The following is a 24,829-nucleotide window of genomic DNA, read 5'->3' as shown; positions in this document are numbered from 1 at the left end:
TTCCTACTTGTGAAATATGTGGTATGTATCTAAACATACATACACACAGTCATTTTCTCAATTTAAAGGATCTCGTAACTACAAATTTCGTGAAACTTTTAGATTTGAAAGGAAGAAGAGGAGGGCAGCAAACATGGGCACAATAAATAAACCTATTCATGGCTAAAATCGGCATATGTCATAACATTGAAATGAGAAATAAAATGTGAAATTAAGTATATATATTAAAGTGGAGGGAGGAGGAGAATGTAATTTTTTCCTCATTGGAGAAACCATGTTTTCTTTTGAAACGTACCCCTCTCTCTACCCCTCACATTTCTCCAAATTTCTTTAAATAAAACCATTTTACTTCGCTTTAAGAATAAAATTATTATGTTAAATTTCTGAACTATTTATTTCTCCTTTATTATAACTTCTAATTTTTTTATGTTTTCTTGTTGATTTGACAAATTCTGTATGAGTTGCAGAAAATTATCTAGCTCTCTGTTCTTCCCCCCATTTCTCCCCCAGTCCACCTCCTTCAATTATACTGATACTTAATATTTCAGTTTAGAGAAAAATACTTTATGGCTTAAATACCTTTGTCACTTCATAATTGTTTTCTTTTCCTTTCTTTTCTATTTTAGTGATATCACCATTTTCCTTTAGCATTGGAGATACTACAAAATTGGAACCTTATTTACATGGAGGCATAGCTGTCCAAGTTAAGACTCCTCAAACATTTTACTTTGTAAGTATTTTGGGGGCGGGGCTCTTAAAAAATAGTTCTTTATAGAAGAATGGCAAAAGAGAAAAAAGGTAATATTTAGTTGAAAAAGGAACCCTTGTACATTGTTGCTGAGAATGGAAACTGTTCTAGCCCCTTTGGAAATCATTTGAAATATTTCTCAGTATGCTGTAAATCTAGGAATTACATACTTATGTATTTATTTAAAGAATATGAAGGCTTTCTTTTGAAAAGGTTTATGCACTTCCACATTCATTACAGAACTATTTGAAAAAATACGGAAACACCCCAAGTGCCCAGTGTTGGCACTGTAGCACTGTCATCCCATTTTTCATCTGTTTGCTTGAGCGGGCACCAATAATCTCTCCACTGTGAGACTTGTTACTGTTTTTGGCATATCCAATACGCCACAGGTAACTTGCCAGACTCTGCCATGTTGGTGAGATACTCTCTGTAGCTTTCCGGGCTCTCTGAGAGGGACGGAGGAATCAAACTCGGTTGGCCACATGCAAGGCAAACACCCTACCCGCTGTGCTATTGCTCCCGTCCTATATTTTGGCTTGGAAACACCGCAAGTGCCCAATGTTGGCTGATGGGTGTATATATACACTTTGGGATAACATGAACTCTCTTTTTAATGTTATTATTAAGTCACTGTGAAATGGACAGTTACAAAGTTGACCATGATTGGGTTTCAGTCATATGCTATTCCAACACCCATCCCTTCACCAGTGTACATTTCCAACCACCATGTCCCCAGTTTTCCTTCATCTACTCCTCACCTTTAGTCTGCTTCCACGGTAGACACTTTTCTCCCCACACACCCCCTGCCTCTCTCTTTCTTTCTCTCAGTCTTTCCTTTTGGTCATTATGATTTGTGGTACAGGTACTGTAGGGATAACACGAAATCTTGCTGTTTGCAACAGTGGAGTTGGATGGTGCTATATTAAGAAGACTAAACAGATGTTGGGTTTCAGTTTAAATCCACTTTGAGGATGGTAGATCTGTCTCAGGAAAACACTACCAACAAAATTATTTTTGGTTAGAGTGCCAATGTATGATCTATGAGTTACCTCAAAGGAACCATATTTTCTTGAGTCATCAAAATTAAACTTATTTCCTAAGACCAAAGGTAAAACTAGTTATAGTTGGTTTAGGTTTTTTTTTTTTTTTTTTTTTTTTGCTTTGTGGGTCACACCTGGCTACGCATAGGGGTCACTCCTGCCTCTGCACTCAGGAATTACCCCTGGCGGTGCTCAGGGGACCATATGGGATGCTGGGGATTGAACCCGGGTCGGCCGCATGCAAGGCAAACGCCCTACCCACTGTGCTATCACTCCAGCCCCGAGTTGGTTTAGGTTTTTTAATTTTAATTTCAATTTTAAGATGTTGTGCATCATGTTGGAAGTGTAAAATTCTGTTTTGTTGACATTAAAATGAAAATATAAGAATTTAAATAAAGAAAATTCTTTATTTTAGTGTCAGAGAACTGAACTGGAGTGATAGCACAGCGGGTAGGGTGTTTGCCTTACACGCAGCTGACCCGGGTTCGATTCCTCTGTCCCTCTCAGAGAGCCAGGCAAGCAACCGAGAGTATCCCGACCGCACGGCAGAGCCTGGCAAGCTACCCGTGGCGTATTTGATGTGCCCAAAACAGTAATAAGTCTCACAATGGAGACGTTACTGGTGCCGGCTCGAGCAAATCGATGAACAGTGGGACAGGACAGTTCTACAGTGCAGTACTACAGTGTCAGAGAACTAAGAAATTTGTTTAAATCCTTAAGCAACTTCTCATTTTATGCTAATCCACCACTGTTTTTCCTAGTAAATTTAAAGCCTTTCCTTTCCAGAGCTGCTATTAGTCATAGTCCTCTACAGTGCTGTGTACAAACCAAAGCTAGAACAACAAAGTAGGTGAGACACTGGTTAGTGTGAAATGTATTCTTGGATTAACGTTCTGTTGCCATTTTGAAATAGCTACAGCTACAGTAAATTTCCAATTTGGTGTGTGTTGAGGTTTTCAAGATTGGTCATTTGGAATGTTTTTGCTACATATGGTAAATTTTTAATTTCTTTTTTTTTTTTTGTACTGGATGATCCTGGCAATTGAATTCAAGGCCTTATATATGTAAGGGCAAGTGCTTTACTGCCAACTCACATCTCCAGCCCTACACAGGATAAATTTATTTCTGGATTTTTCAGGTGTAACAAGTCTTGATAATTTGATTTCAAAATAGTATGATAGAGCCTTTCCATTTAAAAACTCGATTTATGGAATATGCAGTGTCTCATCAATTTATTTCTTATTCCTAAATTTACTGTGTAAGCACAGGTGTTCTTCATTTAACATTTACAAAGTTAAAGTGTGAGATTAGGTATATAACATAGTAGTCAGTGTGTATGCTTTGCATGATAGCACCTGTTTGTGCCAGGTACTGCATTTTCCCTCACCCCTGCTCTGTCCCTACCCTGATACACTCCTGCCCTGTCCCACTCCCACACTTCCCCCCACCTTATTCCCACCCCACAAACTCCCATATTCCCCCACCCACAAAACACTACCCTGTGTAGTCCTAGTGGCCCCTGAACCCTACTGCTATAGACGTGCTGGGCCGATAACTCAGTTGGCCACTAGTCACCATAAGTGGCCCTAGGCCGTCAGAGGAGGTGGGGCTGGGGAACGTGTGACCAGACAAGCAGTAACAGTGAATGGTACTGATTTTATGTTTAGCTGGAATATACTACCTCAACTTTATTTCAAGCCTCCGGGAGGAAAATTCCTTGTTGGACTTGGGAAATAGTTCAGAATTAAGGTACTTGTTCATTCGCCCAGAAGTCCCCAAGCACACCAGGTGTGACTCTAAACTCATTCCCCTTATAATGAGAAACAGGTTTTTCTTGGTGTTATGACATGCTGTAGCATGTTTTATCAAGTGATCACTTGCTCAGAGTAACAGTTTTCTTCCCCTCCCCCCTCTCTCGCTCACTCAGGAATCATTGGAGCAGCAGATAAAAGATCCAAAGTGCCTAATTGCGGATTTCAGCAAACCTGAGGTAAGTAAAAAGATTGGACTTGAGGATGGGCTTTCATAATAATAAAAAAAAAAATAAATGGATTAACCATGTCTACCTTTTTATCAGATCATTTAAATAAAGATGATAATCACATATCTAAAATTGACTTCCAAGGATTAAAAACAAGACTTTATATTATGAGAAAATTATAGGAAAATAAAAGAAAGTTTCACTTTTTGGTGGTGGGGGGGCCACACCTGGTGATGCTCAGGGCTTACTCTTGGCTCTACTCAGATTACTCCTGGCAGTACTCTGGGGAATATGGAATACCAGATCAAACCCAGGTCAGCCATGTGCAAGGTGAACACTACACACTGGACAGTTGCTCTGGCTCTGCTGTTAGGATTTCTTAGTAATAATATTATTGCAATAATTTATATAAAGATGAGCTTATTAAAAATTTGTTTCTGGGGTTTTTAAGAGTTCTGATGCCTTACATGCAGACTCAAGCCCTTCGTTCAGCCGACAGCCTGATTGGCTGCAAACTGCCAGGAGCAATCCACCCAGTGCTGCTTGGGAGGCCCCTCCCCCAACACATCTTTGTAAAGAATTTTTTGAGTGTGGTAGAGTTGTATTTAATGCATCCCACTACTCCATCCCCCACAAACTTTAAAATGCAGATTACTGGATTTAATTTTGTAACAGTGAATGTATTTATATAAGGGGAGAATTTGTATTACCAGTGTGGACTTTCGTAAATGTTGACAAAAGATTAGAAGATCTAGCACAAGGGATTTTGTTACTCTTACTCACTTACTGATATATTTCTGAGTCAAGTTCACATTTCACATTTCACATCAGTTCTGAATGAATGCCTAGTAAAAATAAATTATACCATCTGAAATAGAAATGTTGACGTATTGCTTAAAATGTTGCTTTAAGGTCTTGCTGTGCTTTCTTGTCTTATTTAAGCCTCTGTTTCCTTTTCTGTTAGAGACATAAGACAACACATTTATCATAGGAAGTAAATTAAATAATGGTTAAAAGATGAACACAGTGCCCAGCATACATTAACTACTCAGTAAATATTAAGCAGCATTTTATGTTTCTAATAGGCATCTTTGCAGATTCATGCAGCTATGCTTGCCTTGGACCATTTTCAGGAGAAATACAGTCGCAAGCCAAATATTGGGTAATGTTCTTTGTTTGAAATAACATTTTTCCCGATTACAAAAATATGCTTTATAATGTTTTTAAACTATAAAATTTATGCAAATTATAAATTTAAAAATTTAAGCTCTCAAAATTATGACACTGGTAGATATATCAAAAATTAATATTTTTCTGCTTGTTCTAATGGGAACATAGAGACCAATTTACTAAAACTGAATTTTACTATTTTCTCACTTTTAGATTTTCTAAAGCTACAACTTTATTAAAAAATAATAGAATTGCTGAGTTTTGGTTACTTGCATGTAATATTTTACCTTCTAGCCTAGTACATCAGAAGTATTGTTGCAGAAGTTTTTGCTTTATGGTTTTTTTTTTTTGCTAAATATTTCCTGCATTCTCCTTAGAGAGGAATGATATATTTCTGAGTCAAATATCTTCAAGTTAATAAGGCACTTTTTACTCGCTCTTGTTTTTAACATTTCATAAGTTTTAGTTCAGACAATAGCTGTTGGGGGGGAAAAATACTGAAATTGGGTTCTTTGCTTTGAATCTTAGATGCCAGCAAGATTCAGAAGAGCTGCTGAAACTAACAACAGCTATAAGTGGAACTTTGGAAGAGAAGGTGAATGTTCAAAGTTATGCATCAAAAAATGTGTAACGGGGCTGGAGTGATAGTACAGTGGGTAGTGCTCTTGCCTTGCACATGACAACGTAGGGTCAGTCTTTGGCGTCCCATTATGGTCCCTTTGGGCATTTGTGTATGATTCCAAAACAACAACAAAAGATGTGTAACATATAAGCATATGTTCTGTGCTGTTCTGTATTGTCTGTTCCGTGCTACTTACTGAGTTTGTAATGTTGCACTTAGACCAGAATATATGGTTTATGCACTGTAGTACTGTCATCCAGTTGCTCATCGATACGCTTCGATGAGCAGTAGTGTCTGTGTTTGTGAGGCTTGTTGTTACTGTTTTTGGCATATCGAATATGCCACGGGTAGCTTGCCAGGCTCTGCCGTGCAGGTGGGATACTCTCGGTAGCTTGCTGGGCTCTCCGAGAGGGACGGAGGAACCGGACCCAGGTCGGCCGCATGCAAGGCAAAAGCCCTACCCGCTGTGCTATCACTCCAGTCCATGGTGTATGCAGTAGTTATAATTTGCCACTATTGCTGGTCTTTAGAATTATCCACTTAGATTTATTTTATTATCAGTGAAATTCACTATAAAAGTCTTCAGTGTTCTATATGTTACATATTCATATTTCTTAATTACATTTTGCACGTGTTTGTATATTTGAACTAGATTGATTTTTTTCATTTTATGGTGCCAGTGTCTGCTGGACAGTTTCATTTTAACAAATACCAGTATAGTACTGCTTGTTCGGCACTTGAAAATATTTTTTTTTGTTGTTCTTGCTTTGTAAAATGAGGGAAAAATTAGTCTAACATAGAGAAATAATTTATTTTTTATGCTGTCAAAACAGAAAGGACAAAAATTTACTGAAAATAATCACTAGTCATCATTGATGAAAAAATATTTATTGTATAATGATTAGGGAAAAGTGTGAAAAGCTTGAAGTAGATTGCTGTCTGTAATTAAAGTAAGGATTTCTCTTTCAGACAATACTTCAGTAAAACACCCCACCTCATCCCATGCCAGGTATTTGGGTTTTCCACATGTGAGACTTGCCTTCCACCAGTGAACCACATTCCCAGCTCCTAAATACAAGATACAAATTTACCTTTTTTTTTTTTTTTTTTTTTTTTTGGTGAAGCAAGATATTTTTTTATTGAAACTTACTTAGAAAGATATGAGGGGAGAGAAAGGGATAAGTGTTCAAGAGAGAGCATGAATGGTAGTTTTTACAGAAACTTATCTAGAAAGATGTTAGGGGAGAGAATGAAATGTTCAGGAGAGAGCACAGACTTCTTCAGAGTGGAAGAAAATGACCAAGCAAAGAGATAGACCTATAATCAAGGTGTGTTCAAGGGAGAATACAGGCTTCCCGATCAGGCCCAGACCTTACCATTTTTAATATAGCTACTTACACAAAATTCTTTGTGCATTTAATTCAACGGTATACAGTTTAGAGTTTAGTCATATGTTTACAGCCACAATCAAGATACAGATTTTTTTCCATAGTTCCTAATGCCTCCTTATAACCAGTTTCCTCTCCTCAGACTAATTAATTGCAACCACCATAGTTCTGACTTTTTCAGAATGACATGAATGGGATCATATGGTGTTATATATCATTTTGACTAACTAAAGTTAACTTGTTTTATTTATAATTTGAGTTTTAGCCATATTGTTTGTTTATTCATTTTGTTGCGAAGTAATGTTCCACTGTATAGATGTACTTAAAGTTTTTCTCACACCAGTTCATGAGCATTTGAATTGTTTACAACTTGAACTTAAAAATAAAGCTGTCAGAGACATAGGCCCACACCAAAACATAGACAGTTTTCTTTCTCTTGGGTAGCTGCCTTCTAATATTATCTCCATATGGCAGTGTGCATGTAATTTTATAGGAAACTGCCTTAGAGAGTATGTACTGGTATCTTATTAGGGTTTTAGTTTGCAGTTCGTTGATTCTGATGAATTTGAATATCCTTTCACCTGCTTACTTGCTATTCAAATCTCTTTTGTGATTAACTATATTTTTAAATGTATACTTTTTTTTTTCAGTTGTTCATTTTCTTCAACTGATTTAGAGACTTCTTTGGAGAGAACAGTGTTCAGAGGTTCCTGGTCACCCCCCACCCAGTTCAGCCTACCTGGCTTGTGCTTCAATGCCACAGCCAGAGATTGCGGTGCTATTGACGCCTTTTAGTAATAGGGACCACCAGGGCCACACCCACAGTGTTGGGGAGTCACCAGGGTTATACCTGGTATTGCTCAGGAAGTCTGGAATTCCATGGATCAAACCCAGAAATTGTATCTAACTAACCTCTCTACTATCTCCAGCTCAGATTGAGAGTTCTTTATATATCATTTCTTTCATACACTTTGTAAATACTTTCCCAGTCTGTAGATGATCTTTCCATATTTTTCTTCGTTTTATTTTGGGACCACGCCTGGCATTGCTCAGGATTTACTCCTGGATCTGTGCTCAGGGAACACACCTGGTGGGGCTCAGGGGAACAGGGGTTATTAGGGATTGAACCCAGGTCAGCCATGTGCCAGGCAAGCTCCCTGCCCAATGTACTAGCTCATCTCTGGCCTCTATTATAATATCTTTTGAAGAGCAGATCTTTTGCTAGAGTTTATAATCTGTCTTTCCTGTTGTGATTTATGCCCTATTGTCCTATTCCAGAAAATTTTATGGTTTAATGAATTCAGTTTTGTATTCTGGACAAAGTATAGATCTGGTTTCTGTAGCTGCATTTTTAGTTGTATATAGTTTTGTACTTCCAAGGATAGATTAAGGTAAAAATTATTATAGATGAGTATCCAGTGGTTCTAGCCCATTTGCTGAAACAATTATGATGAAATAGGGATATCATTTAAAGAAGTTAAAATGATAAATCATCATTGAAATTTCGAATGTCCTTTGTGAATACTGTTCATGCTGTCTTTTGGCTTGCGTTTCAGCCTGAAGTGAACGCCAGCGTGGTGCGTTGGCTCTCTTGGACTGCGCGCGGCCTTTTGCCTCCCGTTGCTGCGGCAGTAGGAGGGATCGCCAGCCAAGAAGTATTGAAAGCTGTGACAGGAAAATTTTCTCCTTTGTGCCAGTGGGTTAGTTCTATATTTTAATCACTTTTTTGTATTTAGAATTTACCCATTCAGTGGGTTTCATCTATAAATTACAGGTTTAATTATTACTTTTATTATAATTTTCAAATACTTTTTGATACATGAGAGATGTGATTTGCCACCAAAATGAAATTCTGTAATTGGAACAATTTTAGTTGATATTACTGAGCTGTAACCCACACTTGCATTGAGAGTTGCTTCTCTCATTTGTGAGAATGAGGGAATGCGCTTCCTATCCTGAATTCTTAGTCTTCTATATTATTAGTTTATTATTCCTGGGCTGTCAAGACTGTTTAATTTGTCTTATGAAATCTTTTGGAGTTACCGATTTTCAGATTCCCTTTCTGGTTACAAATTTCTAAAGGTAAAAGCATAATAACTATGTTGTGTTATTACATCACAGATGGACTAGAAAGATGAAAAGAAACAAATTTGATTCTTTCTTGGGGGGGTCATAACCAAAGCTGCTCAGGGCTTCCTCCTATCTGTGCGCTCTCGGGTCACTCCTGGAGGACTCGGGACCATACATGGTGCCGGGGATCGAGCGTGGGTTGACAGCAAGCAAGATAGGCGCCCTACCTGCTATACCATCACTCTGGCCCCTAAATTACATTCTTAATATAGGTTCTGTGTTGTTACAATTAAATAGCCAGTTGGTCAAGTTCAAATTAAGCCATATAACTTAAATGATGAAAGTTGTGTTTTTGTTCTGTTTTTCTTTGTCTTAAACAAAATTCTGCTTGGTATTTTTAGAAGTGCTCAAATTGTAGCCTCCTGTGGCATTTCTTATGCATGTTCTAATGATATATGGCATATAAGTAACTCAAGTTAAAATATAAATACAGACTAGATTTTCTTATCAAAGAGTAATCAGATTATTCTAGAAAATAGTCTAGATTTGATTATGAAAGACAAATCAAATTATCCAAATACAGCTGAAAGTGGCAAGAAATACCAGTTATTGGTAGATGCTTAGCAGTCAGGGTTCTAAAGTTGAATCCCAGCACTATGGTTGAGCCCCTATTTAGAACTAATGTTTTTATAAATGAAAAGAAACAAGAATAGCTGAAATCCAGTGGTACTTCTTTAATACAGTTTCTTGTGTCTTTTAAAAGATACATTAGGTGAAATTCCCTTTTGTTACATCATCTTTAAGATGGCTAAGTAGCATGCATCAAAATAGCTTTAACAACCTTTTTGAAATGCCCATTGTTTTAGCAAAAGATTATAACTGTATATTGTGTAAAAAGTTACATATTTCAATATATTGGCATTTTTTCATTGCTTACCTTAATGTTTACTAATATTAAAGATAGGAATTACTTTTCTAAAAGAAGTTTAATATGTAGTAAATCTTATTTTTCTCTTTCACACTTCAAGTTATATGTTGAAGCAGCAGATGTTGTTAAACCCCTGGATAGACCTGAACGTGAAGAGTTTTTACCACGGTAATATTAGGATTTAAGCTGCTTCTTTCTTAACTGTGTGTTTGTTCGACTACATCAGTAGTATTGCCTAAGCATGTATTTGTTTTAGAAACTGATTCTCCTTATGTCATTTACTTCTGTAGTAATTTCTTCTCTACTTAAAGATCATTTAAAGTGCAAAATAGTTCAATTTCTTTGCCAATATATATAAATAAAAATGTAAAGTTTAAAACTATCAGAATATAAATGTGAAGAGTTACTATATTGCATCTTTTATTTCTATCAGCCATGAGCTTTATGAGGCTTATTTTTTATTTTTATTATAATTTTTGTTATAACTTATTATAATTAAGTATATTTTTATTATAATTTAGGTAAGATGGTTGCATCAGTGCAAAAGTATATGTTATTACAGTTCCAAGTTCCTGCACACCACCAGAGTCCCCACAGTCCTCCATTGTTCCCGGTCACCTCTGGACAAGGGTCACCATTCCCTTTCTTTCCCCTCTGTGCCTGGGAATCAGTTTTGTTAGATATCTCTTTTAGTAACTTTTAATAAGTTTTGATATGTAAGTTTTCCACATCCTTAACTGATTGCTAGTTATCTTATATTCTAGATTTAAGTGATACTGTCTTTTTTATTTCTTTCTCTTCTGGTTCATTATTTGTGTATAGAAATGCAACAGGTTTTTCTGTGTATAATGTCATGGCAGCTACGTTTGGTGATAGTTTAATATCTTCTTTTCCAATTTGGACTTCTTTGGTTTCTTTTTCTTATTGCTGTGGCAAGGACTTCCAAAAACCACGTTGAATGAAAGTGGAAAAAGACACTTTCAGTTTTTTCCAATTGAATATGATACTGACTGTGAGTTTGTTGTAAATGACTATTACTTGTGAATTATATTTTTTTATTCTTGTTTCATTGAGGACTTATCATGAATTGCAGTTGATTTTATTCAGAAGCTTTTTCTGCATCCATTAATCATAAGCTAATGATTGCTAATCATTCTTTTTGTTGATATGGTGTTTTGCACTAATTGAGTTTTATATATTAAACTACTTCCATTCCTTGAATGAAACTTTGATCATGGCATATGGTTCTTTTGATACATACACAATTTGATTAGGTTTGATAAGATTTTGTTAAGTATCTTTAATGTTCCTCCAGGATATTGGCCTGTATTTTCTTATTTTAATTGATACCTCTTCTGCTTTTGGTGTTAGTCATGTTGCTTTCATAAAGCTTTCAGGAAGGATTCCTTTTTCTTCCTATCTCTTTTTTTTTCTTTCTTTTCTTTTTGGTTTTTGGGCCACACCTGGCAGTGCTCAGGGCTTACTCCTGGCTCTGCTTTCATGGGGATCACCCCAGGTCTGCCTCGTGCAAGGCAAGCACCTTACCTGCTCTGCTATCCAGCTTAAGGATTCCTGTTTCTTGGCCATATGGGCACTAGGTCTTCCTTGAAGTTTAATTAGAACTCTGGAGGCAACCCAGCTAGACCAGGGTTTTGGTTCTTGGGGAGATTTATTAATTACTGTTTTAATTTCCTTACTTGTGATTCTTCTGTTAGGTTTCCTGCTTCATCCTGATTCAATCTTGAGAGGTTGAATGGTTCTAAGAACTTATTCTGCTTTTTAATCCGGTTCTCCAGTTTAGTGGCATAAAATTGTTCATACTAACCTTTTACAATTTTCTGTTTTTCTGAGAGGCCTGTTGTAACTTCTTTTCTTTCTGTCTTTGGTCCAGTTTATTTGGATTCTCTTTGTAATTCTACGTAAGGAATTTTTAATCTTATTCTTTAGAATAATAAGCTCCTGTTTTTTGGGTGGGTTTTTTTTTTGTCCCTTTGTAATGTTTTCTTGATTTCTGTGTTATTGGTTTCTGCTTTAAACGTAGTTATTTCCTTCTTTCAACTTACTTTGGAATTTGTTGTTCTTTTTGTAATTTCTTAAGCTGTGAAGTTAACTTTTTTTTTTTACTGCCTGATACAAGCTTTCTGCATCTCTTTAGGCCCAAATATCTAAGAATCTGACAAAAACCTATGTATTTTTCCCCCTAAATGCAATCTGTATTTCTGTCTTCAGTTTAAATGGATTTATTTCAGACGCTTAGACAAAGTGTCTTTTCTACATAAAATCACCTTCACTTAAGTTTTTTGGACTTAATATATTCACTCAAGTGAAAAAAAGAAAGGGCTGATTTTCTTGTTAATTTGTTTTTTTTTTTCTCTTCCAAATAAGGTAATTTGTGTTAAAGGAAAACTCAATACTGTATTTTAAATACAATATTAAATTGAGCAACAATGAAATTAATATTTGGATTTTTTATGTCTTGTTTATTTTTTTCAGAGGAGATAGATATGATCCCTTACGAGCTTGTATTGGAGATACTTTGTGTCAGAAGCTGCAAAATTTGAATGTCTTCTTAGTAAGTATGAATGTTGTTAGATTGCACAGTATAATTAAAGCATCCTTGTATATCACTGAGTTAAGTGATTAAGGCAAATATAGTTCGTAATGTATTAGATACTCGGTAAATATTTCAAGCAGGAGTTTGCAGCCTATGACCCATCTCTAATGCCTGTTTTTTGAATCTTTTAAGTATTGTGTCTTCTTTCATGTTACAATAGTGGAATTGAGTAGTTGTGATAGAGAAATTTCCCTGCCACGCTGAAATATTTACTGTCTACCTTTTTTTTTTTGAAAAAAGTTTGCCAATCCCTAGTCCAAAGAAATAACACTTTAAAAATTAACATTTGAATATGATAGTTTGAATACTAAATGATTTTCTGCAAGTAGATTAAAAGTTGATCATGAATTTTTTAAAAAACTAAATGAAATATACTGTTTTGTCATTGTCTTTGTGCTTTGGGCTCAGACATCTCTCCAGTTGCGTAAAACTTTTTCCTACCACAGGGAGGCTTTTTTTCATTATTATGAGTCTTGAAAAAACTGCTGTTATTTGTTAATTAATCATTTTTAAGAGTTTTTGGAAATCAGCTGTTGCTGAACTTTCACTTGTATGTAAAACCACTTTTACATGAAACTAATAGTAGGATTAAGTTTTAGAGTTTTTAGGTCTCAAAAGAGTTTTAGAAATTACTTTAAGGAATGTTTTTCTTTGAGCATTATACTAATGTTTTATGTTACTTGTTTGCATCATAGATTAATATGTATATATTTTAAGCTAAAGTGGAAGAGCACAAGTTGAGTATTTGTGAGGTCCTGGGTTTAATCCCTGGCACTGTTATGGACCCCCAAGGTCGACCAGAAGTGGCACCTGCCTGGGCTTACGCTCAGTGTTTGGCACTTTGTAATTTTTAAATATCTTCTGCTTTCGGGTATAATATTAAATATTAGAGTTAGTAATATTTAGTTAATATATCATTGTAAATATACGTTCCTTTGTTGTATATTTTTTAATTGATGCTCACAATGGAATCATACCACTTAAATATTTTTATATAAAAGGAATCACAGATGGTAAACATGTATTTTAAAAAAGGTGACTGAGGGTCTGAAGCAATAGCCTAGAGAGTAGGGCGTTTGCCTTGCACATGGCTGACCCGGGTTCGATTCCTAGCATCCCATATGGTCCCACCCCGAGTGGTCCCTGAGCTCTGAGCCAAGAGTAAGTCCTGACCAAAACTGGGTAGCAAACCTTCCACACACACCCCCAAAAGTGTATTTTTTTATAGCAACATTTGAATCAAATTAGAATGAGATTTTTCTTTCATAAGACATTCTGGTTTTATTGAAGACAGTCTGGTTTTATTTGAACTGATGTATATTGTGTGTATCATTATTTTTTCTCCATAGGTAGGCTGTGGAGCAATAGGCTGTGAAATGTTAAAAAATTTTGCTTTACTTGGTGTTGGCGCAGGCAAAGAGAAAGGCATGGTAAGATGTAATTCCTTCCCATTTAGTATTATGTTCTGTTGCTGTACATTTGTAAACTGTATTTGACTACATAGATCTTTAGTGTTGATTTTTTTCCTTTTAGTCCAGGGGTCTCCTTTTTAAACAAACTCCTCCCTGCCATGAGTCCTAGGAAATGTGCCCCAGCAGCTCTGACTCCTTTCAGTGGCTGCTCTGGGTGGAGCAGGCTGGCGCGTCAGTTGAACCCAAGCCCTTTTCTCTTAGACTTCCTTCTTTTTCTCATCTTTTCCTTCACCTGGTTCAGGAATCTGTCTCTACTCTGAGAGTGCTTAATATGCTCAATAGAAACAGTAATTCTCTTGGCAAGATTCATTGTTAAGGACAATGCCAGCAGCACCCTGGCTAGCACTGTCAGCTCTTCACTTCTGCCATGGGAATGTTTGTGGGGCGTTCCTTTTTGGACAGTGCTCATTCCCTTTATGTCTGTGATGTCACCTTTCTCGTAGATCCGCATGTATGTGACCAAAGGAAGAACTCCATGTTTTCTAAACAGTCTAGAGAATTATATAGCAAGTGCCCCTTCTCTTTTCCTTTGTGTTGGTCATTTTTGCGATTTCCTGAAGATGGCAGTTCCCTGTAGCATTGATTTTTGAAGGTAGAACATTAAACTAGAAATTGAGAGGATTCTGATACTACTCTAACCACTTTTTAAAAGTTAGGGGTTTTTAGGTTCCGGATTGATAGTACAGTGGATATGATGCTTGCCTTACTCGTGGCTGACCCAAGTTCGATCCCTGACACCCCACGTGGTCCCCTAAGACCTGCCAGGAATAACCCCTGAGCATCACCGGGTGTGCCCCCAGCCCTCACCCAAAAAAATTGGGGAGTTTTTAAGCATCTTATTTTAATTCTGCATTTCTCACTTTCCCTAACACTATAAAATATATCTGTAATACCAACCTCATAATATAATTTCTAAGGATCAGCTGTGGAAGTGTAAATTATAAAGCACATTGATTTTGTTATTGTTCTTTCTATTACATACTAATTATTAAATCTGAGAGAAAGCTAGCATTAGAAAATTGAAGAATATTTAGGTATAATTTCAATTGGTGATTATCAAGAGAAGAGAAAATAATATAAATGTGTACGCTTCAGATTCTTTTTTTTTAATCTTTTTTATTTAGGTACTGTAATTTATAAAGTTATTAATAGCACCCAACTTTGCAATCAGCCATGATCAAATTCCATGTGTACAGTTTTCCTGGCCTCAATCCCATCATGCCAGTATCAGAGATCATGCCCGCCGGGGCTCTGGGGCCATGTGGGGCACCAGTTCAGCCAGATCAGCCACATTGCAAGGCAAACGCCGTAACCACTGTCCTATCACTCTGGCTCTGGCACTTCAAATTCTTTTTTTTTTTTTTTTAATACATAGTAGGTATCTATTTGCTGTGTAAACCTGCCTATGGACATTTGCAGTAGGAAAAAACACAAAATTTGGTGACAAAAGAAATAAGCAGTTGTATTATATAGAGATCAAACAAGCATATTTTGGGATGTAATTTACATCACATAAGATGATGTAAATTTGAATTTAAATATTCCATTTTCAAGCTATGTTTTCTTGAGCAAGATACATATTATCATTGAACCTTATTAAATTCTCAAGGTTCACATCTATACAGAAAATTTAATAAGATTTACCTTTCAGGGATTTTTGTCAGTATTACATAATATGATATGTATAAATACATCATAAGCATTTCATATGAGTTATTTGTTGTTTTATTTTTTTTAATTTATTTATTTTTAATTAGTGAATCATCGTGAGGGTACAGTTACAGATTTATACATTTTTGTGTTCATGTTTCTCTCATACAAAGGCGCTTCAAATTCTTAACAGTATAAATAGAGTTTATTGGTAAGCCATGTTATATTTAAATAAAAAACTTTTTTTCCATTTTTTTTGCTGTCTTTAAATCCTCCAGCTAGGTTCCCAGAATAGTGATAATAAAAGTTTATAATGATCACTAACTAAAAAAAACAATAGTAATTATAATGATAATAACTGTAGTATGAGTTTATTGGTAAGCCATGATATATTTAAATAAAAAGCTTTTTTCCCCCTTTCTTCGCTGTCTTTAAATGCTCTAGCTAGGTTCCCAGAATAGTGATATTAAAGATTTATAATGATCACTAAAAATAACAATAATAATAATGATAACTGTGAGTGAATAAATAGTTAAAAGTTCTGTAGTAGTTCACATTTATACTTTGCTCACCTGCAATAATGAAATAATGATGTTATTACCTGTTTTATTATTAATACTTAGAAAAGTTTCAGGCAGGAATTACAGTTGTTTCAATAGTTTGACTGGTTTCTGTGCAAATTAAATGTTGATTATAATTAAATATTGCTGGGGGCAGAGTGATATTCCATTGGGGAAAGCACTTGCCTTGCATGTGCTGGGTTGGATCCCCAGCATCGCATATGGTCTCCAAGCACCTCCAGGAGTAATTCCTGAATGCAGAGCCAGAAGTAACCCCTGAGCATCATCGGGTGTAACCCCAAAAGCCAAAAATAAATAAATGAGTATCAGCTACAACTAGTATTGGAGAGAGCCCCAGGACATGACTCAGTGGGAGAATGCCTTGATCCTTCACACCACTCCAAATTACTGCAGATATGACCCCTGGCTCTGCCAGTGTGATCAGTGTCACAGCCAAGTATGTGCGCCCCCGGAGCACTGAAAGCAAGTGTGTGCACTGATTGACGCCCCTAGCGTGTGTGGTGAACCCAAGCATGGCAGCAGCAGCAGCAGCCAGTGAGGGAGCATCGGGGAGGGGGTAGTGTGGGTAACCGTACAGTATTTTATTACAGTCACTTTCGCCAGCCGGAATAATTTAGAATGACTTGTGGGAGTTTTAATCTTTCTGAGAAAAGTGAAAATAGCTCGTATGTGATTTGTCATGTAATCTGTTTTCTTTCTGTGGTACTAGATCACAGTTACAGATCCTGACTTAATAGAAAAGTCCAACTTGAATCGACAGTTTCTATTTCGTCCTCATCACATTCAGGTGCGTTTTTACTCTGTTTCAAATTTAAATCATCTATTGTGTTATATGAAAATGGTTCCCTTTTTATGAATAGAAAATGGTCCTTAGCCAAATGAGCTATAATTCATTATTTAATTTGCTAGAATTTCTCAAATTACCACATTGGGAGTGTTATTAGGGGAAAATTAATTTTAATGAACTGGATTTTGCATTATGTTTTATATAAAATCTGAATTGTAAATCATGGTGAATTATATGCTTTTTTTTGTTTGTTTTTTCCTTTGAAATTAAGATGCGTCTACATACTGAATTTTAGAAACAAAGTATATAGAAACTAGGTTCCGGAACTAAAGTTCTAACAGATTACAAATTTAGTACTTAAGGGCTGGAGCAATAGTTCAGTGGGAAGGTGCTTCCCTTGTTGCTGCCAAGCCGAGTTTGGTCCCTGGCATTCCATATGGGCCTGAGTGCAGAACCAGGAATAACCCCTCAGCATCACCAGGTATGCCCCCAAAACAAACAGAAAACAAATCTGATACTTTTTTTTTCTTTTTGGGTCACACCTAGCGTTGCACAGGGGTTACTCCTGGCTCATGCACTCAGGAATTACTCCTGGCGGTGCTCAGGGGAACATATGGGATGCTGGGAATCGAACCTGGGTCGGCCGTGTGCAAGGCAAGCGCCCTACCCACTGTGCTATTGCTCCAGACCCCAAATCTGATACTTTTTTGCCTGGGTTTTTTCTCTCTTTTTTTTTTTTTTCAGTTTTTTATCCCAGAGCAGGTAACGTTTGGTATTTATAAATTTTTTTCTCTCTCTCTTTATCTCTTTAGATAACTTAATATTACCTTTCAGGGGCTGGAGCGATAATACAGCAGGTAGGGCATTTGCCTTGCACACGGCTGGCCCGGCTTTAATTTTATGCAATGCCAGGTGTGACCCAAAACGCAAAAAAACAAACAAACTTTCATTGTAAAATAATGCTTACTTGCATTCCATTTTTAATAGAGTTCAAAATATTTGTCAAGAAAAGTAGGGGAGCTGGAGCAATAGCACAGTGGGTAGGGCGTTTGCCTTGCACGCAGCCAACCCGGGTTCGATTCCCAGCATCCCATATGGTCCCCGAGCACCGCCAGGAGTAATTCCTGAGTGCATGAGCCAGGAGTAACCCCTGTGTGTTGCCGGGTGTGACCCAAAAAAAGCAAAAAAAAAAAAAAAGAAAAGTAGGGCCCTAGGAAAATGTGCTTTTTCATAGAAATGTTTTTCACTTTATTGCCCAGCAGTTTATTAATAATCTAGTAAATTAACTGTAAGAATATCATGAACAGGAAAAATAAGTAGAGCAGGTAGGGCTTGGTAGACTTAATTTTCTCACCTTGGTTCAGATATAAAGAACTAAGTAAAAGGGCTCTCATAGACCAAAACATAGCACGCAATTAATTCACTTATGTTTTGCAATTTAAAAAAGAATTTGAAGGCCTGTTCATTTCTATTTTACAGAATTCTAACACTTTTCATTTTGTAGTTATCAGTATTGAAAAATAAAAACATGTGAGCCTAACAATGTGAGAAGGGACATGATATTAAAACTAGATGCTTGGGGACTGGAGAGACAGTATGGGGGTAAGGCACTTGCCCCACATGCAGCTGACCTGGGTTCAAACCCGGCACTACATATGGTCCCTTAAATACCAGCAGATAAGCACTGAGCATGGTGGGCGGTGACTCCCCAAACAGCACATACACACACATACAGCATTAATTTAGACAAGGTAACTTACAAGTACTAGTAGTGTCAGAGCCAGTAGTATCTCCGTACCTCCATTGTTTTTCAAATACTTTTCTAAGTGCACTCTTTTTGCTCTTTTTTATTTTTTTATTTTTTGGAGGGGGCCCATTAATCCCGTTCAAACATCATGACTAGTGGAGAATGTACTCTCAATTGGATTTTAACACTGGATCATTTAGCTATAATTTAGAGAGTTTAAATTTTTACTCAAAATGTACAGATTGCTCGGGTTAAATTGCGTTATTAAATAATTGCATGAATTATTAATGTGATCATAATGAATGTACTTTCAACAAATTAAAAATGAAAGTTATTGCAGTATTCTCATTTCATATGCACACATTTCTAATTAATAGGAATGTATAGGTTCAGTCATAGCCTCTCTTTTCTGATTAACATCTGGTTCTTGTGTTTTTATGTGTTTTTTAGAAACCTAAGAGCTATACTGCTGCTGATGCTACCCTGAAAATAAATCCTCAGCTCAAAATAGATGCACACTTGAACAAAGTCTGTCCAGCCACTGAGGCTGTTTATAGTGATGATTTTTATAATAAACAAGATATAGTTATTACAGCATTAGATAATGTGGAAGCCAGAAGATACGTAGACAGGTATGTTCTTAAAATTGAAGTTCATAAAGATTTATCTTTCTTTTGTTCTCACCTCTTTTCCTCTGAAAGGCTTACCGAAAAGTTACAAATGTATTTAAATTAATTTAAATTAATTTCTGTTCCTATTGTCCTTCTCAAATTCAAGCCTTTTATGTCACTCCTTGTACCTAAGATAAAAAATTGAATTCACGTGATGTAAATGTTTTTATTAGTGTGTGTGCCACATGTCTGTCATCCCAGATAAAATGTGTGTTCTTCCCTGACTCCTCTTTTTCCACTATGCATTCTTCCTTCCAGTTCTTTTGGTGCATCCACAATCCCCCCACCTCCCCACCCCCGGGATCTGCACACATTTTCTTCAGCCTCAGGAATTAATCTTGTTCTAAAACTCCCATTTAAATGTGGGTTTGCTGGCACCATATATGTTCCCCTAAGCACTACTAATAGTAAGCCCTAAGCACAGCTAGATACCTGCATCCCCTTCCCCCCCAAAAAAAAATTCATTAATCTGAGCCGCTGGTTAATAAAAGTTTCTATATATGCACTATTCAGATTCTTATGTAGCCAAAAAGGTCTTGGTAAGAAATAGCTTTTCATCTGAGTAATTGCTTTGGTCAGAGTCTCTTGCCCCCGCTCCTGACTGTCTTCACCGGGCCCCGTGGAGAGTGTGGGTTGAGTTTCCCTCCCCGCCCCGAGCAGAGCCCCGGCCAAAGACTCCAGATTCCAGCCACAGCCATGCTCAAGGCCGCTCTCCACACGTTTGGACAAGCCTCACGCATGAAGGAACTGGGAGAGGAACCCAGGTGTGCGGGACCCAGGGCTGAGATCTCCAAGCCTGCTCGGATCGGGACTGGGCCTCTTCCACTCAGATCCCCCATTTTCCAGTAACTAAGCAGCCACACCCAGAAACTGCCCGGGCACCATGTAATCCCGTCAATGGCCAATGTCCAGAGATTATAAAACGAAGCTCCTGAAATCGAATGTGGCCGTGCGACATCTTATAGCCTAGTTCTTCCTCTCAGAGAACCTAGCAAGCTACTGAGAGTTTCCTGTCCACATGGGAGAGCCTGGCAGGCTCCCCATGGCGTATTCATTTGCCAAAATCAGTAACAATGATGGGTCTCATTTCCCCTGACTGAAAGGGTCTCTGATGCGGCACTGTTGGGAAGGACGAGTAAAGAGAGGCTTCTAAAATCTCAGGGCTAGGACAAATGGAGACATTACTGAGACCGCTTGAGAAAATCGACCATCAGTGCGATGATGATGATGATGATGATGATGATGATGATGATGATGATGATGATGATGATGATGATAACTCCCATGACTCTACATATTCTTGACAGTCTACATGGGTTTTAGTTTTAGTTTTTAGTTTCCTCATTTTTTCAGCTTAAGACAAAAATGTCTTTTTCAAGCATTTTATATCACCTAAAATCTACTTTAAATCCTTCTATACTTTTTATAGCACTCTGTTCTTTGATTGTACTTATTTTTATTGATATATGTGAATATCATACAAGGAAATAACCAAAGAGAAATAGAAAGGAAGAGAAAGGTAACCCAATTAGGAGTCAGTCTAGAAAACTGAAAAAATGGAAGCCCAGAATTAGGTGATGGTGTTGGTAGTACTAGTAGTACTAGCAGTATGGTGGTGGTGGTGGCGGTGGTGGTGTGTAGGGGCTGGGGTGGAGGGTAGGGATGAGAGAGAATAAAATTTGATGATAAAGGTATGGATGGTTCAATATCAATGTTCCTGTCTCCTGTACTGTTCATTTAAGAATTGATGTGTGAAATGGTTTGTCAAAAGTAGTAGAATGTCCTTTGCTTATTGTCAGTGCTTGATGTTTGTTATTTATATCTTTCCTAATAGTCGCTGCTTAGCAAATTTACGACCCCTCCTAGATTCTGGAACAATGGGCACTAAGGGACACACTGAAATTATTGTACCTCACTTGACTGAATCCTATAACAGTCACGTAAGTAAGACATTTAAAAAGCAATAATTCTGCTTCATATAATTTTTTGTCTTCATCAACAAGAAATTGAGTTAACCTCCTTTAATTTTTCCATTTTTGATGTGCCACTGATTCTTGCACTTACATGCCTATATATTTTAAAAACTTCAAGCTAGTAAGTTTTTTGTTTTTTATGAAGTCTTGATTTTAGTTGTTTTCAGAGCTACCCGAGAAACTTTCTAACAATCTTTGAACTGGTGACCCAGTCAGAAAGTTATGAAGGGGCTGTAGCCACAGCACAGCGGGTAGAGTGTTTGTGTTGCACACGTTTATCCAGTTTCTATTCTCAGCATCCCATATGGTCCCCCAAGCACCGCCAGGAGTGACTGCTGAGTGCATGAGCCAGGAGTAACCCTGTGCATCGCTGGGTGTGACCCAAAAGAGAAAAAAAAAAAGACTTATTGAAGAAATCAGTTTGGACCAAAATGTTCTATGTATATATAGTTTATATTAGTCATAACTTTTTTGTCATTGGGAAATAATTGTAGGTTTTATGATAATGAAAAGATCAACTCAAGTTGCAAAATTGAGAGCAGACTAAAGGTTTGTTCTTTTCTTGTCCATGTATCGTTGTAGAGCAGCGGGGATGAAACTCAGAGCAGGTTTTCGCCAGGTGTGCACACCAGCCCTTGGAGCTGTCAGCCTGACTCCTGAGCTTTATGTTCTTACCTTAGTAAGAAAGGCCTTCCAAGCTGTGTGCAAAGACTCCAGGGGCCACTCCAAGCCAGATGGTTCAATGCTGGATCCGGCCACTGAGACCCTGCAGTTCAGGGGGCCGGCAGGGCTATTCCCCACAGTGCTCAGGGGCCGTATCCATCAGTGCCATTTGCCAGAACTTGGGGCCTTGCACATGCAAGTTATGTGCCCCTGAGCTGTTTCCTCGGCTCACTCAGTTTCCCTTTTTAATGCTTTTAAACTCAACCAATCAAGTTGTCATTGCTTCTTTGTAATTCTCTATTATGTTTTATACATTAGCGGGATCCCCCAGAAGAGGAAATACCATTTTGTACTCTAAAATCCTTTCCAGCTGCTATTGAACATACCATTCAGTGGGCAAGAGATAAGGTAATAAAGGTCTTTTTTCAATAAAAATTAATGTATTTTTAACCTCCAAACTAATTTCTGTTGATAATCATATGCCCTCTTTTCCCTTACAGTTTGAAAGTTCCTTTTCCCACAAGCCTTCACTGTATAACAAATTTTGGCAAACCTATTCATCTGCAGAAGATGTGTTACAGGTAAAATAATTCTGTATATTTTACTTTTTTGTTTTTATTTTATTTTTTTCTATATATTTTAGTCTTTATTTTCAAGTTGCTATAGTTTGTTTTACCTCTTAAAGAGAGAATATGATATTATTTGCATATTATGTATATAGGTAATCTTGAAATTAGCAGGTCATGCATTCTTATTTCAATTTGTTAAATCAAGAAATTACTAATTTTTGACCAGATTTGGCCCACAAAAATAAGTTAACAAGTATAAGATCCTAACTGTAAAACTGCAGAACATAAAATAGCTTCAACTTTTTGAGGAAAGAACAGAAGCATTCTAATGAAATTTTCATAAATGGTTATCCAACCATTCTTAAAGTGACAGCAGCTTCAAAGTTGTTTTCTTTCTTTTTAGCCAACTTAGTAAGAGCTCACACAATTATCTTTTAGGGATGTATCTTCCTAATTCTTCAAAATATATTACCTCACCCATCACCAAAATAGCAATATTCCTCCACCACAATTCTTTGGACTCTTTACCTCTTTTCGTTCCTGTCCTCCTCCTTTATTAACGTTAGGTCTACTATCTTAAGTCCAAGAGTTTGTTTTCTGTTGAAGTGTTTTATTTTGCTTGGCTTCTCAGTATCCCAGTGTGAATAAAATCATCCAATATTTTTTTTTCTCCCTCTGACTTATTTCAGTCTGTATGACCTGGAAGAGTTCTTTCTATTCGTGCTATAGCAAACAAGATATCTTCTTAAGGCTGTTTTCACAATTACTCCAGTATGTTTATATATCCCCTTTTTTGGTCACTGATCTGTGCTTGAGCACTTAGGTTGTTTCCATATCTTAGCTTTCCATACCTGAACATTGGTATGGATTTATCTATTCAAATTAATGTTTTCATGTTCTTTGGATGGAGACTTGGGTGTGGATTTGCTGAATAATATACTAAGAAGTACTTTTAATATACTAAGAAGTCTCCACACTGTCTTCTTAGATGCTAAATCAGCTCATATTCCCCGCAGCAGTGTATGAAGGTTTAAAAGGGATAGTTTTTAAATTAAAATTATTTTAGTTATCTATCAATTTTAATAATTTTTTAAATTTGTGTAGGGCATTTGCCTTGCACGTGGCCAACCCAGGTTCAATTCCTCCATCCCTCTCTGAGAGCCCAGCCAGCTACCAAGAGTATCCCACCCACACAGCAGAGCCTGGCAAGCTACCCATGGTGTATTTGATATGCCGAACACAGTAACAAGTCTTATAATGGAGACATTACTGGTGCCCGCTCGAGCAAATCGATGAACCATGGGACAACAGTGCTACAGTGCTAATGTTATGCAATTTATGATTTATAAAATTCATAAATTTATAAAATTTATATTTTATGAAAGTCTTTGCAATATGTATCCTATAGGAATAATAACAGCTAATAATAACAATAATAACAGCTCATAAAGCATAAGTCTAACTTGCAAGATAGGAAACTTAACGGTTAAAAATTACATGTTCTGGGCCAGAGCAACAGGACAGTGGGTAGGGCGTTTGCCTTGCACACGGCCGACCCAAGTTCGATCCCTGGCATCCCACATCGTCCCCCAAGCAACACCAGGGGTAATTCTGAGTGCTAAGCCCGGAGTGCTCAGTGCTGACCCCTGAGCATTGCTGGGTATGACCCAAAAAAGCCAATAAATTAAATAAATAAATTTTAAAAATTACATGTTCTCCTTTCCTGTTCCCATTCCAAAAAGAAAAGAGGAGGAGGAAGGCAGGGACAAGAACTGTAGGGGAAAATAATTAAAATCATAAAATATGTGTGCTGGCATTTCAAAAAAACTAGTTAGTACTGTGTTTGTGTACTTATGTTTTATTGGAATTCATTGGTTTGTTTGTTTTTCTCATTCTAGAAGATACAAACTGGACACAGTTTAGAAGGATGTTTTCAAGTTATTAAGTTACTAAACAGAAGACCTCGAAACTGGCCCCAGTGTGTCGAATTAGCAAGATTAAAGTTTGAGAAATATTTTAACCATAAGGTTAGTTTCATTCTAAAACATTAAGAAAAAACTCTGGGGCCTGGAGAGTTACAGCAGTTAAGGTGCTTGCCTTCTGTGCATCTGATCCAGGTTTGATCCCCAGAACCATGTATGGTTTCCCAGGA

General features: G+C 37.0%; 1 protein-coding gene across 1 annotated transcript in view; it reads left to right on the top strand.

The window, feature by feature from the left end:
- UBA6 (ubiquitin like modifier activating enzyme 6) overlaps positions 1 to 24,829 on the top strand; it is a 76,288-nt gene that overhangs the window by 31,378 nt on the left and 20,081 nt on the right. The window contains exons 10-23 of the mRNA XM_055139718.1: positions 627 to 730; positions 3,719 to 3,781; positions 4,858 to 4,934; positions 5,471 to 5,537; positions 8,509 to 8,652; positions 10,051 to 10,118; positions 12,444 to 12,522; positions 13,914 to 13,994; positions 16,977 to 17,054; positions 19,252 to 19,433; positions 21,307 to 21,412; positions 22,427 to 22,516; positions 22,609 to 22,689; positions 24,576 to 24,704. Coding sequence (XP_054995693.1) covers positions 627 to 730; positions 3,719 to 3,781; positions 4,858 to 4,934; positions 5,471 to 5,537; positions 8,509 to 8,652; positions 10,051 to 10,118; positions 12,444 to 12,522; positions 13,914 to 13,994; positions 16,977 to 17,054; positions 19,252 to 19,433; positions 21,307 to 21,412; positions 22,427 to 22,516; positions 22,609 to 22,689; positions 24,576 to 24,704 — 1,349 coding nt within the window. The remainder of the gene's footprint in view (positions 1 to 626; positions 731 to 3,718; positions 3,782 to 4,857; positions 4,935 to 5,470; positions 5,538 to 8,508; positions 8,653 to 10,050; positions 10,119 to 12,443; positions 12,523 to 13,913; positions 13,995 to 16,976; positions 17,055 to 19,251; positions 19,434 to 21,306; positions 21,413 to 22,426; positions 22,517 to 22,608; positions 22,690 to 24,575; positions 24,705 to 24,829) is intronic.

Source organism: Sorex araneus, chromosome 5, assembly GCF_027595985.1.
Source record: "Sorex araneus isolate mSorAra2 chromosome 5, mSorAra2.pri, whole genome shotgun sequence".
Classification (NCBI taxonomy): domain Eukaryota; kingdom Metazoa; phylum Chordata; class Mammalia; order Eulipotyphla; family Soricidae; genus Sorex; species Sorex araneus.
This window is presented reverse-complemented; position numbering and strand designations above follow the sequence as displayed.